This window comes from Ictidomys tridecemlineatus, chromosome 8 (genome assembly GCF_052094955.1).
Source record: "Ictidomys tridecemlineatus isolate mIctTri1 chromosome 8, mIctTri1.hap1, whole genome shotgun sequence".
NCBI classification, from domain to species: domain Eukaryota; kingdom Metazoa; phylum Chordata; class Mammalia; order Rodentia; family Sciuridae; genus Ictidomys; species Ictidomys tridecemlineatus.
The window spans coordinates 50,577,798-50,602,601 of record NC_135484.1 but is presented as its reverse complement, the minus strand read 5'-3'; the positions used below and the strand labels follow the sequence as shown (position 1 = coordinate 50,602,601).

The 24,804-nt window shown below is 43.3% G+C and overlaps 2 protein-coding genes across 4 annotated transcripts in view; both read right to left on the bottom strand.

The window, feature by feature from the left end:
• Nucleotides 1-2,591: 2,591 nt before the first annotated feature.
• LOC144366088 (uncharacterized) lies at nt 2,592-6,319 on the bottom strand. The gene is made up of 4 exons (XM_078019447.1): nt 5,342-6,319; nt 4,964-5,219; nt 3,563-3,688; nt 2,592-3,055 (listed from the first exon to the last, which is right to left on the bottom strand). Exons 1-4 carry the CDS (start codon nt 5,366-5,368, stop codon nt 2,955-2,957), a joined length of 510 nt encoding a protein of 169 aa, XP_077875573.1. The 5' UTR covers nt 5,369-6,319; the 3' UTR covers nt 2,592-2,954.
• A 3,133-nt stretch (nt 6,320-9,452) lies between these two features.
• Nucleotides 9,453-24,804, bottom strand: part of Fyn (FYN proto-oncogene, Src family tyrosine kinase) — a 200,268-nt gene continuing 184,916 nt past the window's right edge. For all 3 annotated transcript variants that reach the window (XM_005337419.4, XM_040283226.2, XM_040283225.2), the window contains 2 exons: nt 21,734-21,865; nt 9,453-10,644 (listed from right to left, as the gene is read on the bottom strand). In XM_005337419.4, coding sequence (XP_005337476.1) covers nt 10,436-10,644; nt 21,734-21,865 — 341 coding nt within the window. In that variant the 3' untranslated portion in view covers nt 9,453-10,435. The remainder of the gene's footprint in view (nt 10,645-21,733; nt 21,866-24,804) is intronic.

Here is a 24,804-nt window from a genome sequence, read left to right as displayed (position 1 = left end):
GGACAAGATAGAACCTAAGAGGGATGGCTGTGTTCACAGAAAATTTGATACATTAAAACAAGCTGGTGCCAACTGGGCCCTACGGGTGTCTTGGGCTGACTCCTGGTCTTTGTCCTGCCTCTTCCCATGAAGGTGGGGCTGTGTCTGTTTTGTTCATAGATTTTTCTCCAGGTTCCACATAATGCCTATTACACAGTAGATATTCCATAAATATTTGCTGAAAGAATGATTAAATGAGAGGAAACACAAGAGACTGGAAAAGAACAAAGCTTTGGGGATAACCTTAAGGTATCAGTGTAGGAAATAGAAATCACTCTAGGGTTTTTTTTTTAATATTTATTTTTTAGTTGTAGTTGGACACAGTACCTTTATTTTATTTATTTGTTTTTATGTGGTGCTGAGGATCGAACTCAGGGTCTCGAACGTGCTAGGCGAGTGCTCTACCACTGGGCCACAATCCCAGCCCCACACTAGGGTTTTTAAGCAAAAAGGGATTTGTTGTGAATTATGAACTTGTTGGAAGGGCTAGAAGATAGGACTCAATGGGATGGCTCAATAGGCCTCTTGGGATGACCCAAGAAGTGGTAGACCAATCTGTCAGGAAGCTACCACCTCTGCCACAATGAGGTAGGTAGAACCCAGGAAGCTGCCTTTGGAGCTGTTGACCTTAAAGCAAAATAAGTGACTACTTCTCCTCCTGCCACTAAGTTTTGGGATGGTTTGTTATGTGATAAGAGATCACAAGGATATGCAGGTTAGGCAGAATGAGAAACAGGGAGGGGGACTGATTTGACCTTTGTAACTGCAAAATGAGGCCAGAAAGGTCAGAGGGCCAGCAACAGTGTGTGTTGCTGCTACTCTCACATTTGCCACCCTGTTGGAATGTGAAGCTCAGTTACTGTCACCTCGGCAACTGCAACTGCCTCATGACCCCAGGGAAGTAGGAGACAGGATATCACTGGCTCTTGACCTTGCTTCCCAGCAGGAAATAGCCATGAGAGGCAAGAAATTGTCTCACTTCTGCCTTTCATACTTGGTGCAAGTATGTCTAATTGATGTAGCCTAATTCACAATCATGATCCTCATAGTAAAGGCATCTGGGAAATGTAGTTTTTAGCTGAAGTACAGGGAGGCATCTTAGAAAGATAGGGGGATGGACTCATACCACAACTAGCATATATATTCTGGTGATTGGTGGCTGCAAAACAAGCTATCCCAAATCTTAGTGGCTTAAAACCACAATCATTCATTTTGTTGAGAAATTTGAAATTTGGGCAGGGCTTGGTGGGAGCAGCTTGTCTCTGCTTCTTGAGTCAGCTGAGGCTCATCTGTGGGAACAAGCCCCCGCAGCCATGTGGGAACCCATGTGGATCCCACGTTCCTCACCCACAGCCCCAGCTGAGCCCTGCTCAGCAGCCAGCACTGGCTCAGCAGCTACAGGCCCCAGTCATTGAGAGAGCAAATCCCCAGCCACATCTGAGCTGCTTTAGCTGAGGCTGCACAGAGTAGAGGCGAGCTGTCCCCGATGAGCCCTGCCCACATTATGGAGATGGGAGCAAAATAAATGACTGCTTCTCCTCCTGCCACTAAGTTTTGGGGTCGTTTGTTATTTGGTAAGAGATCACAAGAATATGCAGGTTGTGCTGAATGGGAAACAGGGAGGGGGATAAATGGGGCAGCCAACAAGAAAGGAAGCAGCCAGAGAGGGTTAATGGTTGACCTAAATACAGGCCAAGACCTCCCCCACTGCACCCAGACTTAACAGCTTTCTAACTTCGATGCTTCCTGAAAAATCAACCCAGAGTGGTCTTCTGGGCTGTTGGCCCAGAGAGCAAGTCAAACTTGGGCTAGATGCTGGAAGAGTCTTTTATTATTCTAGGTACTGCTGCCTGGGGACTCCATCTTTTCTAGCAACTGCCCCTAAGCAATTTCTAATTATGAGGGAAAGATTTTAATTTTTATATTGCAAACTGTTATAAAAGACTGACTTGTTGTGGCTGTGATTTTTATGTAGGGCTCCAGGATGGTCCAAGTGCTTTCAAACTACAGGGCTGTCACCTATAGGTGTACCAGTTGTGCACTGCACAATTCTAGGGGAGCACTATTCACATTCGAGTCATTATCCCTTTGCATATTTATTATGGCAATTTTCTGGCAGATGGCAGAAAAGTGTCTTGGGGTAGGGTTGCTTTCTCTATTTGCATAAAGGTGATTTATAGCAAGTGGCAGGAGGTAGAGGCACAAAACTATTATCTGATCAATCTTAGACCAATGGCAGGGGTTGGGGGAGACATGGAAGGAATTGCGGAAGGAGCATTAGGATCAGAGAAGGTTTTGTTTTTGTTTTCAAACCCAAGCAGAAGGGGCACTCAGGAGATAAGAATTGTTGAGATTTATGGGGTTCAAAGTTCAGACTTATCAGGCCAGCCAGGTTACAGAGGAGACAGAATTAAAGTAACGAAGGATGACTACTCAGAGAGGCAGATGATCCGCTACAATTTTGCACTGAAAGGTAGAAATCTAAGGACTGGCTTTAATAAATAAATAATGACCCTTTGAGGAGAGATGAGAATGAAGAAAACAAAGGAATATCTAAGTAAAAATTTTATGATTCTAATGGAAATGGGTACAGGGGTGTGGGGGATGGGAAAAGGAGGCGAGGAGGGACACAGACACTGACCAATGGAGGTGTGTCCCGTGGAAGGGAAGGATATGGCTAGACCAGCGAATTCCCCTCCTCCTCTGACCAGTCTGGTTCAGGAAAATCTACATTCGTCATGAGCAAATGTCGTAATTCATAGCCATAGTGCAGCTTCCAACTGTCAAAGAAGATTACATGATGCCTTTTTATTTCAGATGATTGTAGACTGCAAAACCCTTTACAGTTGGACCGAGTTCTCCATTTTGCATTTGATTTTTTGAAACAGAATCCCAGCCACGCACAGCTTTTTGTTTTATCTGTGGATCTTCCAAGGTCTCCCTTGGCTGTGTGCAGGCTGCTTTTGTTCTCCGCTCGCTGTTTTAAATGTAGCTTTGCTGCATTTCCATTTTCCCCCTATTATTCAAAAACAAGTACTTATTTGAATCAGAGCAGAAAAAAAAATACTGAATAGAATGAAGCATTGCTTTCCTCCTCTCAAACACGGTGAAGTCATGGTTTAGTGATAGCAATGGCAATGATTAATGTTTTGCACTTTCACTTAGAGACCTTCAGGAATGTCTAAACAAATGTTTTCTGAAATGCACAGGTAAGAGGAGGGAGGTAAAGTGGCTCACGAAGGATTGCTGATTACAGTCTGATTTCTCTTCCCCTTCCTAATTATCTCAAAAATTATGCTTTGCTGAACAGTCCTGGAGCTGCAAACTTAAATCAAACTACAGTCCACTGAAGTAGGAAAATTATGCATTTTACATAAATGATGTGGGCAAATTATTATTCAATTTTTAACAGGGTTTTTTTTTTCCCCATTCCTTTCCTGTGCACAATGTAATATGGTTAATTTACCAGAAAGCATTGTTATTCATTCCCTAATTCTCTAGGCAACTGCTGTCATTTGCTTACCATTTCCTTGCTCTTTGGGAATTGACAGACCTTCAGCTCCATTTAGGGAGGTTTGGTTGCCCCAGCCATCTCTAGAGGCTTGGCTACCCTCCTGGTATCTTTCAGTGCTCACCCCTTGGGAGGAATCTAAAAAAATGAAAGGATTCACATACTAGGATTTTAGTTTATGAGTGGCTTAAATGAATCCTTTGGTAAACACACATAAAAAAAAAGATAAAATCTCTTGTGATATTTCCCCACAGTATTACGTGTATGCTTTTCATTAAAAACACTATCTGAGTAATACCCACTTCATTCTCTCTTGCTTCCAATTAGCTAACCATTGATTATTACACAGCAAGCACTTGATCATTAACCAAAGGAAAAAAAATATCCTGAGCAAAACAGCCAGAATACCTTACAACTGCTAGCTTGCACCTTCCTTCATGGGTTTACATATTGCATGATGATTCAAGCAAAATAATAATTGACTTATAAATAGGAGAATGACTCTACTAATTGTTATTTTATTTATTGACTTTTTTGGTACCAAGGATTGAACCCCAGGGTGCTTAATCACTGAGCCACATACCCAGTCCTTTATATATATATATTTTATTTAGAGACAGAGTCTCACTAAATTGCTTAGGGCCTCACTAAGTTGCTGAGGCTTGTTTTGAACTCTGGATCCTCCTGCCTCAACCTCCTAAGCCTCTGAGATTACAGGCGTGCGCCACTGTGCCGGGCACTACTAATTGTTATTAAGAGAGGTAGTGAGGGGTTATTCTGAACATTTTATTCCCATATTCTATAAATATATTTCTTCCAGATGGGACATTAGAGCTAACAACTTGTCTAATACTTTTCTATTGTTGAATGTTGTTATCTACAATATCTTCCATTTTTTAGCCCATAAATCAGAATAAATGATGGTCTTGTGTACTCTTTAACTGGAGAGGAGAGGAGAGGAGGAAGGGGGAGAAAGATTTTTTTTTAAGGTATGGTTCTATTTTTCTTCATTTAAGCCCAATTGCTGATTACCTTCAGTATTTAAAACATCAGGTAGCCCCCAACTGTGGGCTGGGGATCAGAAGGTAACATGTTCAAAGACAAGCATCCTTGGACCCCTATTTTTAAGTATTTGTCTTGAAGACTGAATTCAGGTGCCACTTCTCCCAGGAAGTTGCCCCTGCACTCCCTGTGCTGAGCTAAAGGTTACTCTCATGCTAATTCCTGTGCTTCCATCTATAGAAAGCTCACTGCAGCTGATTTTATGCGTCTCCATCCTCACTGAACTGCCAATGCTCATCACCCGTCTTTGGATTTCTAAGAACTTTCTTTGAATTTCTGCACTAAGCACAGTCTAGTCCACAAGAAGCAGACAATGAAAGTTTAGTGAAGGAAGGCGTGATTAGTCCTTACCTGTGCCTGTGATCATTGCCACCTTCATTCCACTGCCTTGAACAGCCCTGGCAAGGGCTCCTCTCTTTCTGGCTGTGGTTTCTTCCTCCCTATCCAATGTCTCTGTCTCTCCTCCTGCTCCTCCTCCTCGCTGTATCTTGGTTGAGGAGGCTGACTGGACTGGACCTTTACTTTCAGGTGGCTCTGGGTGGTTTTCTTCTTTCTTCCCATCAGCAAATCCTCTATCTTCTGCCCCATTCTCAATCAAGGAGTTGTTCTTTGGTGGGTGAAAAAACGAAATTAGGTAAGAGAATTCCCTATTAATGGGGGCCAATATTACCTTTCCCAGGTACCGTGTCAGTGTATCCACAGGAAGTTTTCACGCACTGTGTGGCTCACCTGAGCTGCAGGAGCTCCTGTGGACATGCAGAGGTGTGCCAGGGATCCTACAGGTCACAGGCTGGGTACATTGTACAACAAGATGATCTGGAAAATAAAATAAATATACATCTTTTGTATAAAGATGAAGATGATATCTTCAGAAATGGAATGTCAAGTTCTTTATAAAATTCCTAAGTTAAAATGAGACCTTGGAAGTACTTTAAGACTATGTACCCCTTGGTGCTATTAACTTTATGCTGCCCCTCGTTTCAAGAGGTATAAATTTATTCCCCTTGGTGTTGAGACAAGTTTTGGGGAAAGGCTTGGGTAGCATCAAGGGTATAGATTGGACGTTCATATCATATCTCAAAGACTGGTGACCACACATTGATAATTGGCAGGTTAGTGCTGAGGGCAGCATGCTGTATTCCCCGTGTTCTTAGCAGATTCTTAGGTAAATGGGTCATTTGAAGGTAAACCATTCATCCATTTGATGGTGGGCATCGTGCCTCTAACCATTTTTCCATCCATCCAACATCTGCCATAAACTCAACACTGTTCTACGTCTAGAATAACGATGGGATGGAGTTGGTAGTTTCTGTTCTTGAGGAGTGCACAATCTGGCAGAGAAAACACATTAAAAAAAAGAACAGAGTTATTAAACACACTGGTGGTATTAAAACGTGAGAATAAGTGTTATAAAGTATTTGAGAGAGGAACATAGTGTTCTGACTGTTGTCACTGATTAGTTCCTGCAATATTGGAAAACTACTAATTTTTATTTACTGCCTCAGAATTTTTTCTTTTCTTTTCTCTTTCTTTCTTTTTTTTTTTTGTGGTGCTGGGGATCAAACTCAGGTCCTCACACATGCTAGGCAAGTTTATACCACTAACCTATATTCCCAGACCTTAATTTAAAAAATAAAGGTATACTTGTCCTCTGTCCCAGCTCTGTGAGATTCTGAATATTTTCTAGGAAAGAATGAGGTATGATTTAGGAGTTTATTATGAAAACTTCCAAGGAATGGTATATATAAATTATAAAGGTCCATTTGGTATTTCAAAGATATTGAAGGTACTATCTTTTTATTATATTCTTCTATGGAATTATAAAGTCTTTTTGAGAATAAATAAAATAAACACACATAATTGGTAATGCTTTAAAAACCTATATCCCACAATATTGCTTTGGAATTTGTTTAAGCTTCCTTTATTTTCCCCTCCAAAATCAAAGCCAGTCTTCTACCTTCTTCTCTCACACTCTATCTTCCTTCCAGCAAATATTTGATTGAATTCCAATCTAATTGAATTCCAACAGTATAATATATATGGTAGGAAAGTCAACAAAAGTCATATAAAGCTATTAAAAATACATTTCAGAAACAAATTCACCAGACTCCATTTTACTCGAATACAACTTGTTAGGTAAATGCCTGCCTGGTCCGGTGAGGTTCTCTTGTCCTGAGTCATGACAAGTACACAGATGACAGTCCTTTTGCAGTGGGCTTCAGTATAATTCTCTGCATTCTGCAGAAAACCTTACCTTCTTTCAAGATTCAGGAAGGAACCATTTCAATTAATATAGTAGAAATTGGCAAAGCCCTCTGGGAAATTGCAGATAAAATTTTATAGTAAAAATGTCACTAGAAAAATCCTCTGCTGCCAAGATTTTAGCCACAAGAGGATTCCTGCCTTCCTTAAAGTGGTTAAACATCCTCTGGTGCTTGCAGGAAATCTTTAGTAGTGCGGCTGTGTTTGAGGGGTCCTGTATATCCTTAGGTTTCCTCATGAAAACGCCTGGGTCCCCACACATGGCATCGTTTGCTCAATCTATGCCCTGATGCCCTAGCATGTGGGACCCTGTGTCTACGAGGGGGCTCTCAAGTTCTCACTGCCAGTCAGTGCACCAAGATCACAGCAGCCTCAGAGGAGGAAGCTGCAGGGAGAACAGGGAGAATAGGAATTCTTTTGTCCCAGTTTACAATGGTCTTCTCCAGCAGGTCTATTATTTGATTAAAAAAAAAAAAGTAAAAAGAAATAGTTTATTAGGAAGCTGCCCTGTCCTGCAGAGCAAAGCCAGATGGCAGATCTCCTGAGAGGCAGAGCAAGAAGTAAGCATTCATTACCAGGTTACTCAAGGCAAAACACGTTTTACCACTGCTTGAAACCAGGGTGATAACTTTTCTTTCTGGAGATTCAGTTTCCTCACTCCAAACTTCTACAACTTCTGGTGAGGGAAAGAGTCTCCCTGGGGGGTATTGGGACTCCCTGGAGGTGACCTCTGGAATCTCTTGAAAGCACAGTATCCCCTTGCAAGCAAAACCCTGAAACATCTCTGATTTCTTCACACTTAAAGCTAATTTTATTTTGCTACCCTGATGTTGGCATTTCATAAGAGTGACCTCGAGTGCACCCAAGTCCTTAGTTTGACTCCATATTAGAGAATCCACAATGAACTCAACTGATGAATTAAAGGCTATAGTTTGGCTTGAACGGACTGCTTTTTCTTAAAGAATCGGTTATCTTTCTTTCTTAAAGAATTAGTTTTTTTTTTCTTAAAAATTTTTTTTTGAATGAGTCAGCACATTAACAAAAATCCTCCAGAGAATATTTGCCAACTCTCCATCCAGGTGGGATGTGAAGATTAAAATGAAGTTATCTTTAAAAATATATAGAATGTATTCATGAACTTCCTGATGTGATTAAAATTGTGTGTAACAAGAGCTTGGAAATTTGATCAATTTAGCAATTGTATTGGTAACAAAAACAATGCTATTAAGTTTGGTTGTCCAAAATGATTTCGTTTTCTTCTTCTTTTTTTAACCCAGTGTTGGAAACCCTTTCTAAATGTAAACGTTATTTCAACAATGACAACAACCAACTGCTTACACGATGACACCATTGACCTTAGAATCACAGGCTCTGGGAGCTGTGGGGTCTGAGAGTAAATCTCATCCTGCCCCTTGCTTGCAAGACAGTCTGTAGCGGGGATGCCAGTAGCCATTCAAGGTCTTGCAGCTGAAGGATGACAGAGCCAAGCCAGGACAGTTAGCCTGGGTCTACCCGCTGCCCCTCCTATCATACCAGGCTGTTTCCTTGATTAACAATTTCATTATGGAAGTGGATGGACACTTGGAAATATGTTTACTGACTCCAGGACAAGAAAAACTCTTCTTGGGGCTGGGGATGTGGCTCAAGCGGTAGCGCGCTCGCCTGGCATGCGTGCGGCCCGGGTTCGATCCCCAGCACCACATACCAACAAAGATGTTGTGTCCGCCGAGAACTAAGAAATAAAAAATGTTGGAAATTCTCTCTCTCTCTCCCTCCTCTCCTCTCACTCTCTCTTTAAAAAAAAAAAAAAAAAAAAAAAAAAAGAAAAACTCTTCTTGTAATTGTCTCTTTCTCCTTATAGAGGGACATGGCAAATTTCAGCTAGAGGAATTATCTAATAAATTAAAATGTTAAGGTATGCCTAGTCTTGTTTTACCATCTTCTGAATGAGGTAGCCTCTGGTCGGGGAAGGGATCTCCAGATGTTCTGAATGTTTCCGTCATTTGGAAATCATTGCACAATGGCTAAATTCACCAGGTGACTACTTACCATCTGGTGTGGGACAGATATGTCACAGAACTACTAGAGTACCTTCCGTGATTTAAACAAATGCACAAAAAAATTTTTTTTCAAATGTAAAATGCTCTCTTTTTAATTACTAAATTAAGAAAGTTAAACAATTTAAAAATGTAAACTCACAAATAAATCATAACAAAAAAGGAATTAAGACTTCAGAGTTGCTACTCAGTATTAAAAACTCAATAGAAATAGGATTTTTGATTTGTTGTTAAACATATGTCATTCAAGGTTGGTACAAACAGCAACTAAAAATGTCATACTTTTTTCTTTTTTTTTTTTTTTGTGCATCCCCATGAAATGTAAAGTAGTGCATAGTTATTTCACTGGAGAACTCTCGGACATATAGTCATTCATTAGCAGTACAGGACATTTAAAACACTTATTTTACAACGGGACATGTACAACCCCCCCACCCTCACCTTCCCCATAAATTTTAGTTGCATGAGAAAGTTTAGTAGGTTGCCGTGACTACAATGCTATGGGTTTTAGATCATTTAAATGTGGTTACAAGATTTATTAAATTAAAAACATTTGAAACATTTCGGCATTCATATTTTTATACAAGAAGGTTGTATGGTATCCATCTTCCAGTTCTCTTGGTAGAATTGGCTGTTGGCTTGCTTAAATATGCTCACTTCTAAAGTTTCAAGAACAAATCACTGTAAGTTGGAGCAAATACTGGTAATAAGAACTTTTGAACTCAGCTTGGGGGGTGGTCCTGAAAAGAGTCAAGGTAACAACCATCTACAGGTACAGTCATGAACCAAAAAAATGCAATCCAAATGAAGAAAGAAAGAAAAAAGAATCATGCTTTGCAAAAGCCAAAAATGAGGCCACTGGTTTTCAGAATAACACCAGTGATTTGATGCAGATTTTGTAGTAAAATCCTCACTCTGGGTCCCACAGCTTTGTGGCCCAGGCTGGCCACGGTCTCCACGTTAGCACCCACATGGTATATGTACAGGGACATATATTATATATTCATATTTATAAAAAAGAAAAAAAACCAAACACCTGTCCTGATTGGTTTTTGTTAAAACATGAAAAAAAATTTTATTGTTTTAGACAAAGAGGCCACTTTTGGAAAATAATACTTTTTTTTTTTTTTTAGTTGAATCAGGTGAAGACAGAGTTAAAATCACATAGGATTTGCATTTTAAAAAAAGGAAAGCACTAGGATTGTTGGCACTGGAGTAACTATTTACACTGAACAGAGGTTTGGGCTTTTACATAACATCGATACAATGCATTTTCCAAAGTCTGAGAAATAACAAGGTTCTGTCTCGTTTGCTTCACAGAGGAGGTTCGGATTTGGGGACAAGTGTCATTAATGAGGGCCATGGAAGTTCATCAGCTTCAAAGTCACATGCAATCTGATCCTGGACGGTTCTTGCTGCTTGGGCAGCTGGCTACGGAATTGAAAGCTAATGGGGAGGGGTGGGGAAGCCTCTGGGACAAGGCCTCTCTCTGTAGAGCCGGCTCTCACAGGTTTTCACCAGGTTGATACTGGGGCTCTGTGGCCGTAAAGTAGTCTTCCAGGAAGCCCTGCAAGTATTCAAAAGTGGGACGTTCTTCGGGGTCCTTTTTCCAGCAGTGGATCATGAGCTCATGCAGAGAGATGGGGCAGTCCTGCGGACAGGGCATCCTGTAGCCGCGCTCCACCTGCTCCAGCACCTCCCGGTTGTTCATGCCTGCAAAGACAAGGGCAGTGAGAGCGGGCGCCTCCTGCGCTCAGGCCCTGACCCCGCGGCCAGAGCTCCCCTTTTTTCTTCTTTGAGCCTGCACGTGGTTAAAACATGGGGAGGGCACCCACCCCAACCAGGAGTCAGATCCTGCCTTCAATGGGATATCATACCACGCAGAAACAACAAAGGAACACAGAACTCACATAGGCAAAAACCCAGACGATGAATCTCAAAAGCATCCTAAGTGAAAGAAGCCAGACACAAAGGGCAGCATACTGTATGCTTTCATTTATGTCAAATTCTAGAAAAGGCAGAACCCTACATGGATAGAAAGCAGATCAGTGGTTGTGGGGGTGGGGGGAAGGGGGATGCCTGCAAAGGGTCAGAGGGAACTCTGGGGTGAGCGAGATGCTCTGTATCAGTGGCCATTACACTTTTCCTGTAAAGGGCCAATGGCAAATGATTTTAGCTCTGCAAGCCGCATAGGATCTCTGTCATCTTCGATTTTGCAACCCTTGAAAAAAGCACAAAGCCAAACCAGTCTGGGAGCCAGATTTGGCCCACAGGATGTAGTCTACCAACTCCTATTCTACAGTGTGTATTTGATGATGGGGCTGTTTGTCGAAACTCATTGAAGTGCATTTTTAAAATTGAATTTGTTTTTGGTACGTAAATTATACTTCTGTTGAGTAGACCAAAAAAAAAAAAAAAACCCATGGAATGAAAGCATACTGCCCTTGTTTTTATAGCATCTGTAAGCCTCGTTTATGAATTTCATAAGTTAGTTTATCTATGTCTGGGCAAAATCTGAGTGCTCCACTGTCTGAGATCTGCCATCATGCCAGTATTGCTGGGCACCATCTGGTCTGGTGGCCCCACAGTGCCCTCTATCATTTGAGACCTTTCTTGACCCTCTAAGGGAGCTGCCTAATGTTGAAAAATCAGGATACGCAGCATTAAAATAAGACACTGAGGGAGATCGCTCGTCCTGTAGATAATGCAGCCTCCCCCATGTTGGGCTTCTTGGCAATACAGGAAATGCCACTCTTAGAGTGAGATAAACGCCATGACCCCTTTCCCAACTACTGCCAGATATCATTCTTCAGTTCTCCCCCCGATGTTTTTTTTTTTTTTTGCTATATCACGTTCTCCTCTCTCTCTGCCAAGACTTTGTATATTTTGGCCATGAGCCTGTGATCTGGAATCTTCTCTAACTTCTGACCCAGTTCATTTTCAAAAGCAAGAATCTGATTTCAAGCCACACAGTAGACTTCTCCCCATACCTCTTAGGGCTATCACCAGCAGGAGAACACAACAGAGGCATACAGCTCCCTTTAGTTCTGGGGGAGAAGGGAACCCATGAGCCAGAAACATCGGCTTGGTCAGAGGTGCCGGGTCCAGGGTACAACCCTATCCCACTGGGTAGGGGGGACATTCAGATTTTTGGATTTGTAGTCAATTCCCTTTGTTGTATTGCTACTTTTGGAGCTTGGTGTATCCTGGTTCCTCCTGGCTGTCAATCATGGCCCTGTCAGTCACCTGTTTGTCCAAACCCTTTTAGGATGTTTCTTATACTCAGTCGTTAAACATTTCTTGGGGTGTTAAAACCCAGATACTATTTCTGCTGTGTTGAAGTGGGCCTTTAATATAAGTGTTGTAAAATGGCCCCGCCCTCCTGTCAGGGCAGCCCCTTGCTTTAGGGAGAGAGCTATAGTGCAAGAGTGTGGGACCTGCCTGGCACCACAACTCCCTTCATACTTCACGCGGCTGTTGAGGGAGAGAGGGCAGCCCTGCAGCTAATTAGCTTAAGTCCTCCTCCAACTGCTGAAAACCCAGGATCTGGGGCGAGGAGCTGGAGGAAAGGGGAGGTGCCTGGAGCTGCTGGGATCTTTCCAGCCAGATGGGGTCAGGGACACAGGCCAGCATTTCCTGATCCATGACTCCAAATCCAACTAGCTCTGAAAACCAGAAAGTTTTTGTAACTTACTTGGCAGCAAAACTCATCTGAACTGGCCACAAAACCTGATGCGAGGCACTTGACTGTTTTCATTTCCTCATATGTACTGCTGCCCCAGACTCTCTGAGGGTGTTATATAATGCACAGTCTCTGCACTGCACTGATTTTCTAAAAAAAAATGTCTGATTCCAAAGCAAGTCTGCTCCCAAGGGTTTAGTTGGGAAGCCTTGGCAAGAGTGACGGCAGCTTCCACATCCCAGGCAGCTAGGAGAATAGGTGTTCTCCAAAGCATTTGCTTTGCTGCATATTTTAGCAGAATCCTTAGTGTCATAATGTTTCAGAAGCCACAGAGCCTCGGCCTACAGGAATTCCCTCTGTCTGCACCCCTGCCAGGAGTCTGCAGGAATGGGAGGAAAGACAGGCAGAAGGCCCGAAGCTCAGATGGGTTGACAGGTGATCCTGGAGGTGGCTACAACACCCCAAAATGCCTCCCGAGGCTTTAATCTGGCACTGAGATTCTCCATCCAAAATGCACTACAGAGTTTAATTAATCACCCTCCCATGGCTCTGTGGAGGTTATGTCAGTAAATGCTTCATTTCACTAAAAAACAAACTACTCAAATGGAAACATTCCCTCCCCCCATTTTTTTTTTAACTCTTAATTCAATCTCTGCCAATGGAAAGTTTAATTGGCCACTTGGGTCAAGCCTATTTTTCCAGTGCTCCATCCAAGACTAGGACATAGCAGATGTGGCAACTTGAATCTCGGCATGTAGCATCTCCTGAGGGAGCTTGCTTCCTGGGCAGCTTCAGCCAGGACTGGGGCTGTAGGTACCTGGTCTGTGCAGGAGGCTGGTGGGGTCATGCCATCAGCTCACGCGCACACTCCTTGCTCTCCTCCTCTCCTGGCTACATTCCTCTCCTCCTCCCACTCCTCCTTTCTCTTCTCAAGCCTTCTTCTCCTCAGGCCCCTCCAAGCATGGGGAGCATATGTAAGCAATTCCATGTACCGGGCCAAGTCAAAGCATACCAGTGACAGCATTGCCAGAAAAGTGGGATATTTGACACTGCACTTGGCTGACAATGACAACTGGAGTGGGACTCGCTCTTTCTAACCACCACTCAGAGGCCAAAAGCCACATGGGCTGACCTGCAACAATCAAGATGTGCCTACTCAGCAAAGCCTGGGCTACTTTTTATTTTATCAATGGTACCTCAATTAAATGGATCATTAATATTTTTTTTTAAATAGTATTCTCTAAGAACTTTGAAAGTCTTGTTTATCTTGATAATTTTAGCAAAATAGGTTTTGTCTTCATACTACTATAAAGATGGGTCTATTTCATTTTTCAAAAGATGGCTTCATATTTTTGATAGAAACTGTTATTTCCTGTCTTTTACCTAATACCTAGGAAGCAAAGGGCAATGGATGGGAAGGGGACCAAAGTGAGCCTGGGCCGTGGGACAGTCAGGAGAGAGGTAGGGAAGAGGGTGCTGGGGAATGTCTTTCCTCTTTTTCAATTTTTAGTAGGAAGAAGGCCAGGGAGAAACAGAAGAGACAAACTCTGAAAACCAGTCACTTTAGGGACACTGTCATCAATAGCTTGGGCCTCTGGGTGTCCTATGGTGGGGATGAAATGGAGGCTATTTTTCAACAGGAGGGGCAGTCCCCACCAGCCAGGGATGCCTGACTGTGGGAAACACCATATTTACAGAGTGCCCGGTGCCATTCTGCTTTCCAGCCTCCTGGTCAGAGAAGAGGCTCAGGGCTGGGCAGCCAGCAAGCACAGAGACCACCGTAGGCCTCTGTCCTAATTCCCTCCTCTGTCCTCCAGCCCCAAGGGAGCAGCCTGCCCCACCTCACTGGAGAGTGGGCCATTTCTGAGGGACACTCATAGGATGTAACTCAACAGGTACTCAGTTCACAGAGAACCTCCACAGTCTGCTGTTCAGGGGTCTGTCTTCAAATCCTCCTCCATAGGAGCCTCCTTGGATTTTAGACCTTCAAACATGGTTGTGCTTGCTCTCAGTTGGTTCACCCCAGAGCACTGAGGCCAAGTGGTCGGCATGCACCTGCTGCCGTTATGATGATGTCATCCTTTCTGAACATTTTACTGGCTTCCTCCAGCAAACTCGAGGATAAGTTTCCAACTTGCATTTTTAAACCCTTACTCTGCACGGCTGCCAAAACCATGGTCTCTCACATGCGTGCATGTGTTCTTTCCCCTTATCTCCTTTTCTGTCATTCTTTTTCTTATAAACATCCCGATTCCTCTTCTTTGAGCTATAGAAGCTTGCCTTTCCCCCCCAGTTTCTTTAGAAAAGGAATAAAAATTGCTTTTATTGACAGAGCGCTGAACGCGCTGTCACTTGTTGACTTCAGACTGCATCTCTGTAGGTTACCTGACTTCCCCTGGCCTCTGTTTCTTCATTTGTCAACCAAACAGCTCAACATTCACAGTGTTTCAACTGTTGGAGAAAAATGTCTTCTAGGAAAGAAGAGCTTTTGGGGCTGGGGTTGTGGCTCAGCGGTAAAGTGCTCGCCTAGCACATGCGAGGCGAGGCCCTGGGTTCTATCCTCAGCACCCCATATAAATCAATAAAATAAAGCTATTGTGTCCACTTACAACTGAAAAATAAATATAAAAAAAAAGAAATAAGAGCTTTTGTGTTTTATAGCTTTCCATTTGTATAGCTTCCCAATATGGACCTTGGAGGGGCTACATCTGCATAATCAAGGGTTTCAACCTTTGAATATTAAAAAAAAAAAGAAAGAAGAGCTTTTGTGTTTTATAGCTTTCCATATTGTATAGCTTCCTAATATGGACCTTGGAGGGGCTACATCTACATAATCAAGGGTTTCAACTGTTTTCTATTCATATTTGCATCTGGATTGGACTATAAGCTGCATGAACCTGGGCTTTTGTGTCATGTGAGTAATTAATCCTTTAACAATGGGAATGATATTCAGGTTATTAGACATCGAATTTCTTTTGCAAACTGAGCTTTCTGTTCCAAGGAAATGACATTATATTGAATTTGAGGGGCATCTTGATTCTCTGCATAAATCCGGTAAAAAGCTCCTTCTGTTTACTGGGCTGTTCAGTGATGCTGCTGCGCTGGTGCCAAGAGGAGCGAGGGCTCAGTGGGTGGTGCTTGCTTAGCATGAGCCTGCTTCGCATGTGCTCCTGTTACCAGATGATCACGTGCTCTGGTTATCTCAGGGCAACAGCCAGGAGGCTTTGGGTTCGGTTTTGGTATGGGATCAAAGTAAACATTTTGGGCAGAGAGATGCCGATCAAAGATTGCAGATGAAAATAAAGGGCTGGTCTTTAGAAGGCACATGATTACTAATTTTGTTTCTCTTTGCCCATCTAACCAGAAAACCTCAGGGCAGCCTTTTAAGTCCACTGTGCTCATCTACACAGAAGGGACTGCTGCAGTTACCATAATACACAAAAGCCATTGAAAGTTGATAATACAGTGTCATAGAGACGTCCTCTGTCATGGAAAGAGAGAAGTGAACAGAGGGTGAGGGTGCCCCTGAGCAAGGCTGGGAACCAGCACAGCTGAGAATGAAGAGCAGTGGAATCTGGGGCTCAGAGCAAAAGTCCCTCCCTGGCTGCCCTCTTCCCATGCAGTCTCCTGTCCTCTCTCCTCTCACTAGACAGAGAAACCTTGGGAAAGTGACAGCATGACCTCTGGGCACCCAGACTCAAGTCCCTCTCTGAGGGGCACTATGAGCTGGAGGGCAAAGCCCCAGGGATTGTGGCCAGGCAGGGAGGGCTGGGCACTGTACCATTGGCTAGCGTTAGAGGTTCAGTCTGCTACCCCATTTGCCTCCCACCCAGGGAGTCAGAACCTCAACACACTTTGTAGGAAATCAGCCCCTGACAACAAGTTGAACACAGGATCTAGTCCAGGGTTCAGGGCTCTCAGGCAGAGGGATGAACAGAGTGGGATTTGTACTTCTTCAAGGAAGGTGCTACTAGTTTCACTAATTTCCCTTACCTCTTCAAATCACTATCAAGTGACTAGATGCATTCAAGAAAGTCAAGCAGCTGTCACTCGCTGAAAGATTTGAAAATGCTTCAAACACATGAATCAATGCGATTTGCTTAAGAGAACATTCCTGCTCTGAGAGATCTGCCAAATATGCAAAGCAGGTGTTCAGTGAAGGGCCAGGGCACAGAATGGCCAGGACATTCTGCCTAGGAGGGTGCAGGGTCAATTTCCCAGAACAACTCTGAGGACAGAGGCTTCTTCGTGGTTGGGAAAACATTATGTGTGAAGACGATGGAACAATTAAAAAGGCCTTGTGGGTTATGGGCCAGGTTTGAAAAGCTTGCTTCAGAAACTTCATAGCTTTCCCCACTGTCTCTCTCATTCGTTCATTTGCTTCTAGAGTCGGCTCTGGGGCAGAGACTGTGCTGTGCGCTGGCAATGCATAAAAGGAGTTCCTTTCCCCTCCAGGAAAGGCAGAGCTACTGGGAAATGCAGACACGTAACAGGTGTTCAGCAGAAACACGCCGGTGTCACATAGAGGGCGACCCGCTTGGTCTGGACAGGCTTCACAAAGGCAGTGGTGTTTGGAGAGGCTTTGAAAGACTCTGGGCAGAAGGGAGACCTGCATGTTCAAAAGAGATCTCTTGGTGTGTCCTGGGGAGCCTGTGAGGGCAGGCGAATGACAAGGGTGAGATCATAAGTTAGATCTTGTCACTCTGCTGCTCAGGAGCCCTCACTGCCCACTGCACATCCGTAAAAGCAGAAATCCTAACAACGACCCCCAGGGGACTCTCGCTGTCTGTGCTTAGCCTCCTTGGCCTTCTGAAGTTGGTTCTGCCATCTTTGTGTTCTTCAGGAGCCAGTCTCCCTTCCCTATGACAGTACCTGGCTTGAGGCTCAAGCTTCCTGTCACCCTTTCCTGACATTGTCTCTACCCTTTCCCATTTTATTTTCTCTCTACCCATCACCACTGGCCAACATTCCATATATTTTAGCTTGTTTTTCTTTATTTATTGTTGCTCTTCTTCAAGAAGCAAGTTCATGAGGGCATGGGTTTTCATGTTGGTTGTTGCAATATTCCTGGTGCCTAGAACTGTACCTGGCATATCGTAGCTGTTCAATAAATATCTGTGGAATCAACGAAGGAGAAGACTTCTGAGATACTATGAAAAACGAAGACTTTGAAGTTTATCTGGAGGGCAAAGGGAAGCCCTGGTGTTTTTAACCAGGAGTGTGAGGTAAATGGATCTGTGTTTTCCAGGATAACAATTCTGCTGGTGACACCTGACAGAATGGTGGTGGTGGAAAGGAGGCAGGGAGGAGAGACTGGAGGCAATAAGTCCCATTAGGAGGTCATAACCCGACATGGGCAGTGGTAGTGAAGGCAGAGAGAAAAAGATTTGAGTGAGGTTTTGAAGGTGAATTCTAGGCTAAAATGCATAACTCTGATGGTATGTATCAACCCCAGAAAACGGCTTTTAATTAAATGTTTTCATTTCTCAGGTACAACAGTCCATCTGCATAAAATCAGGTCTAATCTCGATGCAAAGAATGGTTCAAATCCCTGGATTTCAGAAGATTAAGCTGGACTGCAACTGAGAATGCACCTAGGTCAGGCTGCTGGCAGGGACTGGGTCCAATGGAGCTGTCCTTCAGAACAGGGTCCATCTCTGTCACACTGCCCCCTAGGGTGAGGTGCTGTGCCTTGGCTCACCTCCTCCTTGTCAATCCCAGCATCACATTTCTACATTCTTTCTTTGGTTTCAAGGTTCTCAGTTCATTTTGAAACTGTCCTTCTTTCCTTCCTTTTTATCCATTCCTTCTTAAAAATAGGCTGCCTAACCAACCAGTCCAATGCTTTCCTGGCTGCTGGTCCGTTTGCCCTTCATTTGGCCACGCCTCACGAACTCCATTCTAAGCTCCTTGTCTGATGCTCGTTTCACTAATCACTTGTGTGTTGGCCAAAAAGTCTGAGAAGCTTTTACAAATCTCGCTCATATGCCCACCTCCTCCCCCACCACCTTCATTTTAAACACCAAAGTACCTTTCCTGTGTGATGGGGTGACAGAGACCATCCTTGGCTATGGAAGAACTCAGAAAAATGTACCACTACTTATCATTCTTTAAAAAAGACTTACTTAAAAATATATTCTATCCCACTGAGAAATTACTACATCCAAATACAGAATGGAAGTCCCCAATGGACAGGGACTGGGAGTCTGTCATGGGGCACCACCAACAGGCACCAAGACTCAACTCAGGAGCGTTGAGGAGAGGGGACCCCCTCAGCACACACCACTGAAATGGCCACACCAACAACCAGCAAGAACGTGGAGGAAGGTCTTTCCTTTCATGGTGACAGCTAGATGATGCTTAATGAAACTGTTTCTTGGAACTGTTATCCTTCATTAAGGGAATAATCTCATAATTGCAATCCCTCTCTGGAAGATTCTCCCTCATGAAGAGTTTCCTGTCACACTCAGAAGTCCAATTAAATATGATTACAGTTAAGTTTAACAAAAAAACTAGGAAGACCCACAGCCAGCTAGAAGTATCTTTCCTGGGGACACTTTTCAGAGGCGCTTGGTGATGAAGAGCAGTTCACACACTGTTCCCCACCCCCGACACAGCTCCCTGACCACTGCTGCCAAGAGCCAGGACCTTATATCTCCCTGTGGTACTGTACTAGCCCTCTTCTCAGACTCTTCCTGTGGCTCCTGACCTGGCCCTGCCTCCCAGGTCCTGCTGCTCCCAATGTGCCAGGCTTGGGGACTTTCGGCTCCCTGGATGTGAAGAAGCCCGGCCTGCCTTCCAAGTTCTGGTTCACTGTTCACTTGCCTTTTTCACAAAGCCCTCCCCATCTCTTCTCCACCCCCACTTACACACAGAGATGAGGGTCAGTTATCACAGCCCAGAGTGGACCAGCAGCTGCTCGCAGATGTAGCTGTGCACAACACACTGGGTACAGTTCTCACTTCAGACTCCCTCGCCGGCTTTGGGGGGTTCTCAGTGAAAGGCCCTTCTCAGCATCTCTTGTATGGAAGTTCTTGAAGCAGCTACCCCTGGCTCCGTATGAGAATTAAGGCTTAGAGCACTCAGGGGGTGAGCTCAAGGAGTCCACGCCTTGAGGAGGATTTCCTCTAATAATAAATAAGTCACCCCAAGTAAGGCTGATTTCTTCTGGGATCTCTCTCTGGGTGTTGAGCGTAAGCCCCCTGAGTGCAGGGGCTCCCCGTATTTGCTCACTCTTCTCCCTCTAGCACCTAGATCATTGTCTGAGGCAGGTACTGATCAATATCAGCTGAGAAGGAATGTCTTCTTTGCATTATTTCCCTGGTGAAACAAATGCCTGGCACAGTTCACGCTGAGGGAAGTGATCCTGACTGAATGGATCTAGTCTAAGTTGTAAAATGAGGCTATTTTCTTTATGCTAAAAAGCCAACCTGACAAAAGGCTCCCTTAGAAACACACCTGCCTTCCTTCTCTGAGGGCCCCACCTCCACCCCTTTGTCTTGGCTTCTGTGTGCTACCCCCAGAAACAAAAAGCAGCTTTGTATCACTGAAAAGGAAAGGCTTCACAGAAACGCAAAACAACATTAACCTTTTCCCCTGATTGCATTTAACACACAGGGTGACTATAAACCTGGGGGGATCAGGAAGAAATTAGTTCAAAATGCAGACAATAAAAAAAAAAAAGAGGTGCCTTCACATCTTCAAAATCCTGAGACCAGCACATTTTCCCCCTTGAGAAGCAATTCAAAAGCTCCCATGCTGTGCTCCAGCCCCCTCCAGGGCAGCCCTTTCTTCTGAGCTGGTTGGCTATTCCCGGAGTGTCTGCCCACTTGTGCATGCCGGGAGCAGCAGCCACTGCAGCATCAATAAAACTGACTTCCTCCCGCATTTCCCAATGCCTGGTGCTGGCACTTCAGAGATGGGATTTTGTCAATTTCACATCAGTGCCAACCTGGCTCTTCCTAAGGGGTCTCGAGGCGATACCAACCCAGAAAGAGATCCTCTTTATGTGCATTTCTCTGCGTTCTCTGAAGATGACCAGAAACAATCATACGAAATGAACAAAGGGATTACAAATTAATCGCCTCTCTCCAGCTCCTCTGACTGCAAAGATATGATTACAAACCCAGGATTTGCAAGAGACCTACATTCCTCATTAATCTCCACTATCGTTTCTATCAGAGAGAGAGAGAGAGAGAGAGAGAGAGAGAGAGAGAGAGAGAGAGAGAGAGAGAGTGTGTGTGTGTGTGTGTGTGTGCACTGTGTTTTCCTTTTTTCTTAAGCTCCATTTTTAGGCAGGGAATGAGGGAGAGTTATGTTCTTTCTTCGCTCAGCAGTAACTGAAAAATATGTCCTTAACATTTCAAAAAGCAGATCGTCCCTGCGATATAACCACTAAAGCGTGGAGGTGAAATGGCACGAATGTCCTTTATGTCTCCATCTGTCTAAATTAATGAATTTAAGCATGGATAACCTCAACCCATGGTTTCTTTGGAGAGCACGAATCTGATAATCCAAAAAAATTTCCAGGGTCTAAGAATCTCTAGTTCCTTTGCTTTTGTAAAGAATATTTTGACTGTACAGCAGCAGGCAGTGAATGGCCTCTAAATTGCCTTCTGTGTGCCTCTGCTCTCTGGACATCTGCAGCTCAGGCTTGCTGAGGGGAGAGAGCTCAGGCCTGGCACCTTCCTGCCAGGTTTGCTCCATGGGCCAGTGCTATAGAGTGATCAAAAAGCTGTAGGGGCTTTTCTCCTTCTCTTTCCCAGACATGTCTGCAAACTCCATTTGGGTGGAGGCTTTGCCAGTGACATTTCTGCTCAGGGAGACACAGACACATGCTCCTCCAGACAGAGGAGAGGGTCCACAAACCACCGAGACTGAAGCATTCATTCCAGCTGCTAATTACATTAATTCTGGCACAAGGTCACGGTGGCTGCCTGTCTGTATGCCATGGTGGCTTCCAGCTCTGCTTTCCTCTGGCTAACTACCTATTCATATTCTTTAAACTCCTGCTTGCCAGAAAGCTGAGCATGAAGCTTAGAAAGGCAATTGGGTGCAGTCTTCCCAATGATATCAAAAGGGAACACATCAAAGGCTCATTTCTGAGGGTTCTGGGCTTACCTGGGTATGGCACTCTTCCTTTGGTGACCAGCTCTGTGAGTAAGATTCCAAAAGACCATACATCAGACTTGATCGTGAACCTCCCGTACAAGGCTGCTTCAGGGGCTGTCCACTTAATGGGGAACTTTGCACCTGCAGAAAAAAGATCCGGTTATTGATCAGGTGGAGAGCCCACACTTATTGTAGGGAAGGAAGAAAAAGGGTGTAGAACCTCTATTCAGGGGAGCACGTTGTGAGGTCAGGAAGGAGGTGAAGCAGGAATGATTTGGGACTGAAAAGAGATTCCTGTCAACGAGGCAAGATCTCCATGTGTGGTCTGTGTCTGGATCTGTGACCTTAAGTGAGTCTAATTTTAATTTTTCCCATCAAAGTGTTGGACTTCAAAGTCCCTTAGTACCTCAATAAAGCAGATGTGGGGGTACTGGCTTCTTGAACTTGAACCTATGACTACACTGAATGTAGGTTTGGTCTGGAGTAGGTTTCCTGATTGTGATTTAGGAAACTGATTTATATATTGTTTCTTTTGTTTGGAACTAATGCAGGATTTTAATAAACACACACTTACATGCTACACTCATGAATCCTCTGGTATATAAGATCATAGTTTGGTTTTACAAAATGCACAAACCTCATCAAACCACTATGCTTTTCCCAGGGTGGAGACCATTGGTCACAGCCCGTATGTTGTGTTGAAATAGGCTATATTTCCCCAAGGCTTTCCACACCCACAGCAGAGAAATGATTTGGCTTCTGGCGACTTCCCTCTTTATAAGTTCTTTTTTCCCTCCATCTTTTCTCCCTCTAGCAGTCATTTTTACACCTAGATAGCATTTCTTCTGCATTGTACAATCCCTTTCTTTCCTCCCTCCCTTTCTTCTGTCAGTGGGAGAAAGTACAACTGAATGCTTGTTTTTTGTAAGAGAGGTCTTGCCACCTTGACTTAGGAAACACTGACTTCTTCAGACCAAGGAGCAAATTCATGCAGAAATCATAGACTCATGTCTTTCAAATTTCTCTGATCATTAAAAGAATCCTCTCTCCAAACCAAAAAGGAAGGTGGGCTCCACCCTGCTCTTTATAGTACTAGATGCGTGCTCTGGGAATTCAAATGGGCTCAGCAGCCTGTGTTCTTACACACTGGGCTCAGCAATGAGAAAGCAGCTTCAGATATTTCATTGAACAGACTAAGCGGAAAACAAAAGGAATTTTTTTTTAATCAATGATGTAAACACAATTATATGTTTAATGCATGTTAATCATGTGTAGGAGCCCCTAAAATTATAAAAGACTGATGGAATCAGAAATTTTCATAGTATCTTCCAGGAAAAGTCACTGAGCACAAAGTGGCAAATGATTAAAATTTTAAAATTAGCAAGGTTTTAATACCCAGACCTATGATAAATTACAGCAATTAGATTTTTGTTTTAAATACAGTACATGATAACAACTTTAGCAAATCTATCCTGGCATTTTGTGGCAATATAATTTTCTCCTCCATCTTTTCTATGCAAGTGTGAAATGAAATTTAAAAAAAAATTCTACTATTTCATTATGTGGCATTTCACATTAACAGTGCAGCAGAAAAGTTATTCTATAGTTTTCTTTTGCTTTTGTGCATTGGGTTATTTTTAATTAGCTGTATTTCTCAGACATAATTATTTATATCTTTCCTTAACTGGTAATGGTTCCATATAAGACCTTGTATTCTCTGAATAGCCATTTTATTTTAAAGTTTCTTTCCAAAGCATTCTTCTCACATTACCTATTTTTGAGCATTCTGTTCTTGCAGCTTTGGACTCTGAACCACTGGAATTAATGTGATAGATTTTCTTCAGTGTCGACAGCAGACTTTGCCCTGGACCAAACCTCAGCTGGAGTCCCTTACTTCAGAGAATTAAGGGTATATTAAATTCACTCCTATTTAAACCATCTCTCAAGCCAAATGGCTTGGAAATTGCTGTCTCTGAAATACATGGAACATTCTTCTCCAATATTCAGACAAATCTTGCAAATAAAATGACAAGCAAAAAAGAGCCTTTCTCTTCCTTGACATTGGTAAGGATGTTCGGGGTGTGGAAAGAAAGCAAACTATTTCCAATTGGATAATGTAATTTTGTATTTTCTGAGAGAAGATTTCATAATTTCAGGTTTTGAAAAAAGCCCATACATCATCCAGTTGCACTGGTCGGCTTTATTGTTTTTCATTGTATAATCTACAATAAGGATAATAATGTGTAAATTTTGGGAAAAAAAAGTGAAAACAAAGGTCGTATAATATAATGGATCTTTAATAGGACATCATTTGTGGATATATTCTTTGAATTATGAGTATGAGCTGAAATAAATTTGTTTGCATTAGTTTTCTTTCCAATGCAAATGATACTTTTAGGCCAGGCAAAGTACTTGCAGTGTATCTGGAGGGACAAGAAAACAAAGAATGTCTTTGCTCCGACATTTCCCCTCTTAAAACAGTAGCCTCTTTTGACCAAAACTTTTCTCTAAAGATAACGCATATTTTCTTTTTCAAGGAAAACTAAAATTCAAGCAGTGAAAAGCTATTAATGATTAACTGAGGTTTTGCCTGAAAAGAAATCATGGATACCCACTCTTCCACTCATCTCCTGACCTCTGATTCCCCTTGTCTTGGTTTTTCCTACTTTGTGAGGGTACAAAGCTACTGGCCCTAAATGGGGTCATGTTAACCAGTGGTTTTTGCAAAAGGCCATTCAAGTAGCACAATGTAAAACCCTGGTCTGTGAGAACGGTGCTGCTCAGTTTGTCCAGTACTGGGCCAACACAATCCCCCAGGAGGCCCTGCTGGGGGCTGCAATGTGGTCTTTCCTTGGGTGAAGTTAGAAGAGCTCAGACCCTTGGAGGGAAGGAACTCTTTGGATGTAAACATTGTCTTTGCTTGAAAATAAAGTTCTGCCCTGAGAGTTTTCCACAAATTCTGTGGAAGGCACAAAGTCAGGACCAAAGTGGTCTTCTAAGAAGTATGGAGAAAATGTCAGGATGCATTTTGAAAAATGAAAAGTTACATTACTGTTAACCAGGTGTTATGTAACAAGCTG

Bases quoted from the DNA above. Each gene is read 5' to 3' on its own strand.
- LOC144366088 (XM_078019447.1), bottom strand. From the start codon at position 5,368: ATGTCCACAGGAGCTCCTGCAGCTCAG. The intron at 5,220-5,341 runs GTGAGCCACACA...CACCCACCAAAG, and splicing joins CAGGAGCTCCTGCAGCTCAG to AACAACTCCTTGATTGAGAA. The intron at 3,689-4,963 runs GTAAGGACTAAT...TCATTTTTTTAG, and splicing joins GGCAATGATCACAGGCACAG to ATTCCTCCCAAGGGGTGAGC.